This window comes from Cebus imitator, unplaced genomic scaffold (genome assembly GCF_001604975.1).
Source record: "Cebus imitator isolate Cc_AM_T3 unplaced genomic scaffold, Cebus_imitator-1.0 Scaffold47, whole genome shotgun sequence".
NCBI lineage: Eukaryota > Metazoa > Chordata > Mammalia > Primates > Cebidae > Cebus > Cebus imitator.
This window is the reverse complement of record NW_016107362.1, coordinates 374,751-385,487: the sequence shown is the minus strand read 5'-3', so window position 1 is coordinate 385,487 and position 10,737 is coordinate 374,751. Positions and strand designations below refer to the sequence as shown.

The window sequence follows — 10,737 nt, the reverse complement described above, 5'->3', positions numbered from 1 at the left end:
TACTCAGGAGGCTGAGGCAGGAGAATTGCCTGAACTCAGGAGGCGGAGGTTGCGGTGAGCCGAGATCGTGCCATTGCACTCCAGCCTAGGTAACAAGAGTGAAACTCCGTCTCAAAAAAAAAAAAAAAAAAAGATTTTGGTTTTACAGCACCTGCCTTAGCTGTACCATAGTTTTATTTGTGTTCCTACTTGAATAATTCACAGTCCCATAGTGGTTACTCCTTTGGTGATTCAATTAAGATATTCAAATAGCAGGATTTAGTTGGACAAAGCTTTGAACCAAGTATTAGTTTATTTTTACATACGGGTTCTCATTAAATGTTGCTGAGCATAGCTAGTATCATAGCATTATTTTTGGGAGTGCCATTAATTTGATACTAATAATCTCCCTTCTCACCCCTCCCCATCCCAATGGAACAAAAATGCATCAAGAGGCTGAACCAGGTGCACCTTAAAAGGCCAAGGTGGAAGAACTGCTTGAGCCTACAAGTATCAGACCAGCCTGGACAACATAGCAAGACCCTGCCTCTGCCGGGCGTGGTGGCTCATGCCTGTAATCCAAGCACTTTGGAGGCCAAGGCGGGCGGATCACCTGAGGTCGGGAGTTCAAGACCAGCCTGACCAACATGGTGAAACCCCTTATTTAAAACAAAAAAAGACCCTGCCTCTAACAAAAAATTTGCACCTACAGTCCCAGCTAGTGGGGAGGCTGAGGTGGGAGAAACACCTGCACACAGGAGGTGGAAGCTGCAGTGAGCTGAGATCAAGCCATTGCACTCCAGCCTGGGCAACAGAGCAAGACCATGCCTCAAATAAAAAAGCACTAAACTGTAAAAATTTTTAAATCTACAGTGTTTACTAGTTACTACGTGTGTACTGTTATGTTTTTTGACTTTAACTCATTTAATCAAAGATGTTTACAATTTTAAGCTACAGAGAGATGATCTGCCCAATATGGATAGTGAGAGCTGAAACTGAAGCTAAGCTATTAACCATTATTCATGTGGTTTTCTTTAGATTTTAAAGGTTCTTACCATGAAGAAGTGGAGTTATGGATATGTTAATTAGCCCGATTTGGTCATTCCACAGAATATACATGTATTGAAACATCACGTTGCGCTCCATAAATACACACCATTATATACACCTTTTGTAAATCAAGTCTTTAAGATCTCATTTGCCAATGAAACACAACCACCACTGCAAACTACTCCAGTGTATCAACTTTCTGTAATTGTAATCAATATAATAATATAAACCCCCAAACAGTACCAACAGTTGTAAGCATAATCAAGAGACAATTCTAAAATACGGTTTTACTCAAAGCAAACACAGAACACCAGCCAATGGAAGTATGAAGGAGGCTGGAAATGGAGGAGGAGAAAAAAATATGAAGGAAAATGTTTCAATTCCATCTGAGGGTATGCACATACCTGGTCTCATTCGAACCCTGCGGATGTATTTTTCACCTAAGAAATTTCGGATTTCAACAAGAGACCCATTTTCCTGGATAACGACGTTGATGGGGAAGTGAGCATACACAGACCTCATCTTGTAACGGAAGCCCTATGTTAAATAAATAAGCTATTAGCAATGCTGAGGAGTATTTTTTTCCACCCCCACCCCGCTGAGGAGTATTTTTTAATAGTTTTTAAATTTTCTATGATTATACTTATTTTAAAATGTAACACTCACTGTCAAGATTTTCCAACAATTGTCACCTGAACCAAGCCTTACAAACACTGTTCTATTCAGTGGACTGTCAAGTTCCTTACGGAGGCATTTATTTCACTATCCCGTATGCCCCCAGTAAACAATGCTAACTTCTTTTAATAAGAACCCCAAAGCGACATTAGACTAACACTTACTGAGTTACTAAGGTACACCACATGCCAAGAATTGAGGCTAAAGCCAAAGACAGCCCCCCTGCCTTCACGGAACTTAGTCTGGGAGCAAGGGTAGATGGGGAACCTTAACAGATTTATAATAGATGTACAGGTTGCCATTATCAGGTGCACTCCAGAAGGCATAATGCAAAGAAAACCATTTCAGCATGAACTTTTTATCCTGAGGGGAGAAACGGTGGGCTGGAAAGAAGAGTGACATACATTTACAGCAACAGAGAGAACACTCAGAAACTACATTTTTTTCTATCCCAGCAAGGGGTCCTGATAGTGAGATCTGATTGTCGACTAGTAATCAAAGCCTGTCCTCTGTACTGCAACTGCAGATTTCCTGTTTAAAAATAGTGAGACCGCAGCCTTGATTTCAAAAAACAGAACAAAAAGCCAAATATGTTGTACCTATCTGGTCTTTACTCTCAGCTGTATCACTTAATCTTAAAGACCCAGAGATGCCTATTTTTGCTAAGTTCTAGAGGTCGTGCATTACACCAGACAAAATGCATTACCCATTCTCTGAAATAAACACTTATGCTATATAAATAAAACACAGGTGAGAAGCCTCCCTTTCCAAAACAAGGCAGTCTGATCCATCAGCTTACCAGCGTAACACCCTTGATCATGTTCTGTACATGACTACAAATAGTCCGAACGGTAGCAAGTTCCTTTCGGTTACCCCACCATTTGTCAACCCGGAGCTGTAATAAAACAAAAAATTATTCTTTCCAGAAATGTGTAGGCTTAAAAGAGAGCATACCACTTACGGAATTACTTTAAGATTCTAGAATTAACCCTAATCAAAGCACATGGTTTTCAACCGGAAAAATCCAACCACCTATAAATCCTCCCAACAGTTAAACTTTGTACAAGTTGCGACAAACTTCCCTTCTGGAAAATTAAATCAGGTTTAAAAGACCTACTGCCAGTTCCTAAGATTGCGGCAAAGCAATCACGAGGAAAACACGCCAAGTTTCTAACACCATTAAGACGTGCCACTGATGACCCCTACTACATTTGAGCTTCATATAATCCGCTGTTCAGAATCTGGTTTTTCAGTTTCACTAACGCAAAACTGGCTGCTATTCTGGACATTTAAAACTAAATAAAGCACTGAACCTCAATTCGAAAATTGTTAAAGCAACCAAATGTGATACTGTTATAAACCACCTTCCAAACAAGCAACTGAATTATCAGAAGAAAGAAAAAAACCTCACCCTCTTTTTTTTCTTTCCAAGAAGACTGAGTTCTACATTGATGTGATTGAAGTCCCTCCGCAGGGTTCCTCTGGGGCCCTTCACGAGAACTGTGCGTCCCTTCAGAGTAATGTCGACTAGAAGAGAACACACTAGTCAGATCACACAAGGCTTGAAACGTCTAGTAAAGATGTAAAAAGACATCAAGTCTCATACCATTTTCTGGAATGTCGACAGTCTGATTGCTGAGAATGGTCTTCATTCTGAAATACAAACACTGGGGGTGAGGCCGACGTAAGGCCTGTTTTCCACCAAACTACACAGCAGAGATCCACTCCTAGCAGAGATCCACTCCTACCGGAGACTGCCGGACTAAGTGCCGGGGAGGATATAGGACAGGGAACCGATAGCCGGCCCCAGTGCGTCCCGGGCTGTAAGGAGCAGCCCCGAAGCGAGCGTTACGAGAACCAGCGGGGGAAGTGCCGCTCAGCCCAACCCTGCAAGTCCTATTTGGGCGGCGCCATCCCGACAAGGCTGAGGGGCAGGAATAGGCCAAAAAGCCCAGAATAGGACTTGCATCCGGCGCCGCCAGGCTCATATGGCGCTTGCCGAGGTGGGGGACAAACCAGATAACGGGTCCGAGAGTCGGAGCCGCGCCGCAGACTTTCCCAGAGCAGATGGGTTCGGATTCCCAATGCCCCCAGAGCACAGAAACAACCTCACCTCGCAGTAAACGCAGCAAAGAAGGAACGCCTTTCCTCATCACGTACTTGTATCCCGTAAGGGGAGGGGCCTGCGTATTGCGTCATGAGTACGCGACGTTACGTAAGGCTAAAGCAGCCAATCGTGGAGCAGCTCGACTCTTTGTCATAAATGGAGCGACGTATTTTCGACCTGTCTTTTCCCTGCAGTTAGCTATCCGTCAACCCTTCCTCTGCGCTAGTCCTGTAAAGGAAATGTCTCTACGCTGCAGAGATGCCACCCGCACCCTGGGGCTCCGGGTGAGCGGCGGGGCAAGCGGGTTTGGGCGTGGGGTGGGGGATCCTATTCCTTCAGAGCGCCTACGCCCGATAATAAAGGCCAGTGCTTTTACTGAGCATTTACTTTTAGCCAACGGCAGTTTTAAACGTTTTTCGTGTAATCTCATTTAATTCTCCCGCCAGTCCCATGATACAGAGTCTCTGGCATCGATATGTTTGAAAGTCTTTCTGGGCCTGCACTGAGGACTTATTTTCTGCTTAGAGTGATTTGTACCTAATATTTATGGAGCACTGCAGTAAGCATCCCACATAGCTATTATGTATTGGACTCTTAATGTGTATAAGACACTCTAGCCGCAGAGAACACAAACTTGTCCTCTAGGCTTTAGCTGTAGACATGGAGAAGTGCAGTAGCAATCGTGCAACACCCTAACAGGCACTCTTTGAATTGTTGAAGGTTCTTTTGCGTTGCATATGCAGACTCGTGGATTTTGTAGTGTTTTGGCTCTCTCATGCACTTTTGTGTTCTGATGTAAAAGCCGAATACCATGATTTCTTATGCTTATGACTGCCATGTTCAAACACAGAAATAATGTAACCTAGAAAGTAAAAAACGTTAGGCTTGGTTTTCCCCCTTCCAGTTTTCTGAAACCAACTGGGCATTATTAACCTCCACGTTTCAATACTTACACTTGTTCTCAAAGCTATAGAGACTTACTACACACTTCACTTTAAACGTCCCTGATTCAAGTCAGGACTAGAAAAATTTTACACTGTGGCACCTTCTTCAGTTATTGCCGTTCAATCTTGTTGAAAGACAAACATCTAGTTCCTGGTAGGTGGAGTACATGAAAATGCGATATACGTTAGATAGTTCCAGAGATTTCCAAATCTATTCTAAACTCAGTAGTAAACACTCAACTCCTGTTTTAGGTTTGGTTCCTTCAGTTTTCTTTTGTATTATATTCTAACCCCCTAGGCTACTAGAGCTCCTAGTTTGACATAATTTCTGAATGACTTTTTGGCTTTACTCTTCCTTTTAGGTGTCATGATGGGTTAAAATGAAATTATTCCGGACTCCGCTAAATGAATGTCATAATGACTCTTTCTTTAGGTATTTGGGAGATATTTATGCAGCCCAGTCAGACTGTTAAGTTCCTTGCCAGATGAAAAAAAGGAACTTTTACAAAATGGACCAGACCTTCAAGATTTTGTATCTGGTGATCTTGCAGACAAGAGCACCTGGGATGAATATAAAGGAAACCTAAAACGCCAGAAAGGAGAAAGGTAATTGAAAATTTGAGATAATTGTAATGTCTCGTTCCTTTATTGTGCATTATTTTCAGATATAACCCAGCCCTAGAATCTATTTTTAATATCAGACTTGTTAAATTTAGCTAAAAGTCATTAGAAAGATGTGATAACAGAACTAGATAGAACAGGTAAGTAGATGAAATTGTTAGAATCTTTCTCTTTTCTCTGAACCCTTACCATCTTACACTGTCATCTCCTCATTTTCTACCCAGCATCTAACTTCTTTAAAGATTATTGCCTTGCTACTAGTCTGTTGGAGCTGGATTACTAGGTGTTTATGATCTAACTTGTGCTTCTCCTAGTCAATTTACATATCACCTGTGGATACCTTGCCTTAATTTACAAGAATGGTGGAATTTTTGTAGAGGGTACCTTGTGTTGAGAGATAACTTAATCCAGCTACTTCTATATCACAAGTAGATAGAGTCATGGAAGACCAAGGAGATACAGTCTCCACTCCAAATTTTAGGTCTTTTTTCTGTTGAGTAACCACCGTAAAATCTAGAATGTAGAGCAGACAGTGCATAGTTGTGATCGTTCCTTACTCTAAACAAATACAGTACTTTTTGGCAGTATCATTCATGAGGGATGAGATATTTTAAAACTTACTCATTCTTTTATTAGAATAGTGTAACTCTGCCTTTGCAAAAAAGGTAGACATGAGCCTGGTGCCTTGTTAGACTCCATTGTTGGTGTTTTCTAAAGTAGTTTGAGCAAGGCTAAATTTGAGTCTGTGTTCTTACTCCTATGACAGAAATTGTAAGAGTTATTCTAAGATTATGGAAAAAATTATTAACTAGGAATCGTAATAGAGGAAATTAACTTCTAAGCTGTGTAATTGTTTGGCAGCATATTTGTTAATAGATAGTTATGTTTGGCTTTTCTTAGGTTAAGACTACCTCCATGGCTAAAGACAGAGATTCCCATGGGGAAAAATTACAATAAACTGAAAAATACTTTGCGGAATTTAAATCTCCATACAGTAAGTTATCGAAGTGTAAACTATCCGCCTTAACCAAAAGCCATGTTTCTACATTTATGTAGCTTAAAAATTATTAATAATATATAAATAATAGCAAAGAAAGTAAATATGTTCAGTGATACATTACAACCAGGAATGGAAATATATTCAAAATCATTTTTCCTGGAAACAAAAAGATTTTTTGCCCTACAAGTTTGGAAACAAGGCTTTGTTTGTTTGTTTTATATGGCAAATTAGATACATGTTTCATTGGAAAGAATATAAAATTAAATGTGAAGTATGTCACATACACAATGCCATATATAAACCAATCTCCTTAACTGTTCAGTATATATTCTTTCAGATTTTTTTATTTGCACATATGAAGTATATACATTCATAAAGTTTTTAATTTAAAAATGGGATTTTGGCCGGGTATGGTGGCTCACACCTGTAATCCCAACACTTCAGGAGGCCGAGGCGGGTGGATCACCTGAGGTTAGGAGTTCAAGATCAGCCTGGCCAACACAACAAAATCGAGTCTCTACTAAAAATACAAAAAAATCACCTGGGCGTGGTGGCATGAGCCTGTAGTCCCAGCTACTCAGAAAGGAGAAAGGTAATTGAAAATTTGTGCACCTATACTTCCAGCTACTCAGAAGGCTGAGGCAAGAGAATCATGTGAGCTGGGGAGGCAGAGGTTGTAGTGAGCCGAGATCACACCACTGCACTCCAGCCTGGACAACAGAGCAAGACTCCATCTTAAAAAAAAAAATAAAAATTCAAGTCTCTCCATTCTTATGTAACTAATTGTATAAGGGAGTATATACCTTTATAGGACATGTTCACCATGCTCTAATCTTAATATAGAGTTTGGCAGTTTAACAACCTTTTTCAACAACCTCCCAGGCTCAAGTGATCCTCCCGCCTTAGTCTTCTGAATACCTGGGAGTATAGGTGCACACCGCCACTCCTGGCTTTTTGTTTTTTTGTAGAGACAGGATTTGACTATGTTGCCCAAACTGGTTCCAGACTCCTAGGCTCAAGCAGTCCTCCCGCCTCAGCCTCCCAAAGTGCTGGAATTACAGGCATGAGCCAGCGCAGTTGTTTGTAACAGGATTTTTAAATAGCGGATGTCTTCAAAAATATGTTGTAAACTATGAGCAGTTTGAAATGTCTAATCAAGGTCACCAATTGTTCAGTGGGTGGATTTTGTCAGCCTAATGGTGTTCCATTTCCTTTTGCATACAGGTATGTGAGGAAGCTCGATGTCCCAATATTGGAGAGTGTTGGGGAGGTGGAAAATATGCCACCGCCACAGCCACGATCATGGTAAGGCCAGCCTCAACCTCTACAGCTTCAGTCTAGAAACTGAAAGGGAATATTTTGTGTCTTCTTCCTAGAAATGTGCATTATGAATCTCTGGTCAGATTTTATATTATGTTTGAATTTATGAAAAATATGAAGAAAAAAACCTGATGGAATAATTCAACCTATTGTGATCTCACTCTTCTCTGAATAAATCTATTATTGGTTCTTTCATCTATATGAGTTAATCATGTGCTGCTTTAAGATATCTCTCCTATCAATTTTTGGAAACATTGTTCATGATTGCTTAGCTTTTTATGTGTTTTTCCTTTCATCTATTCAACAAGAGAGGGCTGTGCTTTCTGTTTTCACTTCCATAGAGACCTGCACATTGATCTGTTAGTTAAATATTTTGATTACTGAGTAGATACAAAAGTATCTTTATAGGCCAGGTACTATGGCTCATGTCTGTAATCCCAGCATTTTAGGAGGTCAGGGCAGGCAGTGTAGGGTCCAGCCCTGCAGGGTTCTGTGAGCTGCTCCCAGCTGGTGCGGAGACAAGAAATTGTAGAAATAAAAGACACGAGACAGAGATAGATCAAAGAGAATTTGGGCCCAGGGGTCCACTGCTACCCAAATCGTGGAGATGAGCAGTGGCCCCAAAAGCCAGGACACTCTCACTTTTATTGAGTTGCAAATCTGGGGACAGGGTAGGTAGGGCATGGTCTTGGTGGTCGGAGACTGAGGGCCAGGTAGATAGGGCGTGGCAGTGATAGGTTCAAGTACATCACGTGTCATTCAGGTAGGGGCTCAGGAATTTCTGGCACCCGAAGTGAGGTAAGGAGCATAATGCATCAGCACTGTTTCCGTATTTATCAAGAAAGAACTAAAACACTAAGATTTATGCTACTATTACTGATTATCTTTTCTAAGACAAAAGGAACCAGGTGCAGAAGCAGAACATGAGAGTAGACATGGAACGTGACCACTGAAGCACAGCACCACACAGAGACAGTTAAGCCCCCGGATGTCTGTGGGTCTGCCTGACAGCCGTCAGGCCTTACCACAAGAGCTTGGAGAAGCAGAGTTTTCTCCAAACTTCCCCAAGAAGGAGATGTCTCAGCCATTTTGGACATCTCCTTCCCTAGCTGGCTAAACAGTGGGTGCTTTCACAGCGCTGGCGCTGCCGCATAGCCGAGGTGCCCTCCAGCAGCCCTTATGCGGGCGTGACAGAGGGCTTACGGTATCTTGCCTTAGTGTGATTTATTTCACACTGTCACCCCAGGTTCACACTTCTGACCTGAGAGGCATTAGTAAAAGAATTAAGATCATCTATGAATAACTAAGATCCCATATGAATAGCTAATAACTACTACAGTTATATTTCTAGTTACTTTCTTTTTAATTATTTATATGGAAATAGGCTGAGGCCTTTTGTTCCTGCCTCTGCGCTTATGGGATCTCCCCACCACAAGGCAGACCATTTGAACCCACGAGTTTGAGACCAGCTGGGCAACATGGTAAAACCCTGTCCATACAAAAAAAATGTTTTTAAAAATTAGCTGGGCATGGTAGCACTTGCCTGTATACCCAACTACTGGGGAGACTGAGATGGGAGTATCACTTGAGCCCAGGAGGTTGAGGCTGTAGTAAGCCATGATCATACCACAGCATCCCAGCCTAGACTACAAAGCAAGACCCTATTTCCAAAAAAAAAAAAAAAAATAGTATCTTATAAACTGTGTAAGCTATAAAGAATAACACAACAGACATCCTCATACCTCTAGTGTGAGATTAAAACATTAGCATTATCTTTGAATCCCCCTCTGTACCCCCTAAACTGTATATTAAAATCCCATTTTTCATTATGTTTCCATTTTGATGTAATCATAGCTCACTGTAGCCTTGAACTCCTAGTGATTCCCCCATCTTAGCCTCCCTGAGTAGCTGAGGCCACAGGTACATGCCACTACACCCAGCTAATTTTTAAAAATATTTTTAGAGACAGGGTCTCACTGTGTTGCCCATGCGAGTCTCAAACTCTTAACAATCCTCCCACCTCAGCCCCCAGAGTAGCTGGGATTATAGGAACAAGCCACTGCACTCAGCTTCATTTTTAAATTTAAATTTTGTGTCCTTTCTTGATCCCATCCCCTTTTTTCTTTGCTGAACACTATTCTTATTGCTGAGTTTATTTTCCTTTCTTTTTAGTTTTATCACATATATTTGTGTTCCTTGACTATTAATTTAGTTTTGAATGTTTCAGATTTCTTATAACAGAACCAAACTGTATGTATCCCTTGCAGCTTGCTTTATTCTCTCAATATTATGTCCTTGAGGGTCATCTGATTCAAACTGTAACCTTTCTATTCTAGTTGATGGGTGACACATGTACAAGAGGTTGCAGATTTTGTTCTGTTAAGACTGCAAGAAATCCTCCTCCACTGGATGCCAGTGAGCCCTACAATACTGCAAAGGCAATTGCAGAATGGGGTCTGGATTATGTTGTCCTGACATCTGTGGATCGAGATGGTTAGTTGTCATCATGGCCTCTACCAGAAATTGGCTCTAAATGGTAACATCATCTTGAGCAGTGGTTTCTTTTCTTTCTAGATATGCCCGATGGGGGAGCTGAACACTTTGCAAAAACTGTATCATATTTAAAGGAAAGGTACTTATATTTGCATTTGTTTATGTAATTTAAGGACCTTTTTGGACCCATATGAGTTCAGTTTATCTAAGTTCTTTACCTGGAAGCAGGGATTATTCACTTTTTGAGGAGTTTCATACTTTCCTGATAATCCACTGCAAATTATGTACACATTTCTTTGGAAAAAGCATATTTGTATGTACAGATACATATTTGCAGAGAATTTTAGGGACTCATGAACTTATTCATAGACCTTTAGCCCATAGGATCCCTCCCTCATATTAGAGCATTAGTCTAAACTTTGAATAATTTTCTATAAAAAGTATAAACCTGTGCCGGGCGCGGTGGCTCACGCCTGTAATCCCAGCACTTTGGGAGGCTGAGGCGGGTGGATCACGAGGTCAAGAGATCGAGACCATCCTGGTCAACA

General features: G+C 41.1%; 2 protein-coding genes across 3 annotated transcripts in view; one reads left to right on the top strand and one right to left on the bottom strand.

The window, feature by feature from the left end:
• The window catches only part of RPL9 (ribosomal protein L9), a 5,699-nt gene extending 1,816 nt beyond the window's left edge, over positions 1 to 3,883 (bottom strand). The window contains exons 1-5 of the mRNA XM_017527259.2: positions 3,818 to 3,883; positions 3,311 to 3,357; positions 3,116 to 3,231; positions 2,504 to 2,599; positions 1,327 to 1,566 (exon numbers count right to left, since the gene is read on the bottom strand). Of these exons, the coding sequence (XP_017382748.2) occupies positions 1,327 to 1,566; positions 2,504 to 2,599; positions 3,116 to 3,231; positions 3,311 to 3,356 (498 nt within the window). The 5' untranslated portion in view covers position 3,357; positions 3,818 to 3,883. The remainder of the gene's footprint in view (positions 1 to 1,326; positions 1,567 to 2,503; positions 2,600 to 3,115; positions 3,232 to 3,310; positions 3,358 to 3,817) is intronic.
• Positions 3,884 to 3,921: 38 nt separating this feature from the next.
• LIAS (lipoic acid synthetase) overlaps positions 3,922 to 10,737 on the top strand; it is a 19,883-nt gene continuing 13,067 nt past the window's right edge. Inside the window, exons 1-6 of one of the 2 annotated variants that reach the window (XM_017527257.2) lie at positions 3,927 to 4,095; positions 5,189 to 5,361; positions 6,277 to 6,370; positions 7,601 to 7,681; positions 10,033 to 10,189; positions 10,271 to 10,328. In XM_017527257.2, coding sequence (XP_017382746.1) covers positions 4,051 to 4,095; positions 5,189 to 5,361; positions 6,277 to 6,370; positions 7,601 to 7,681; positions 10,033 to 10,189; positions 10,271 to 10,328 — 608 coding nt within the window. In that variant the 5' untranslated portion in view covers positions 3,927 to 4,050. Of the gene's footprint in view, positions 4,096 to 5,188; positions 5,362 to 6,276; positions 6,371 to 7,600; positions 7,682 to 10,032; positions 10,190 to 10,270; positions 10,329 to 10,737 lie in introns of both variants that reach the window. The other variant, XM_037738000.1, reaches the window with a different exon arrangement.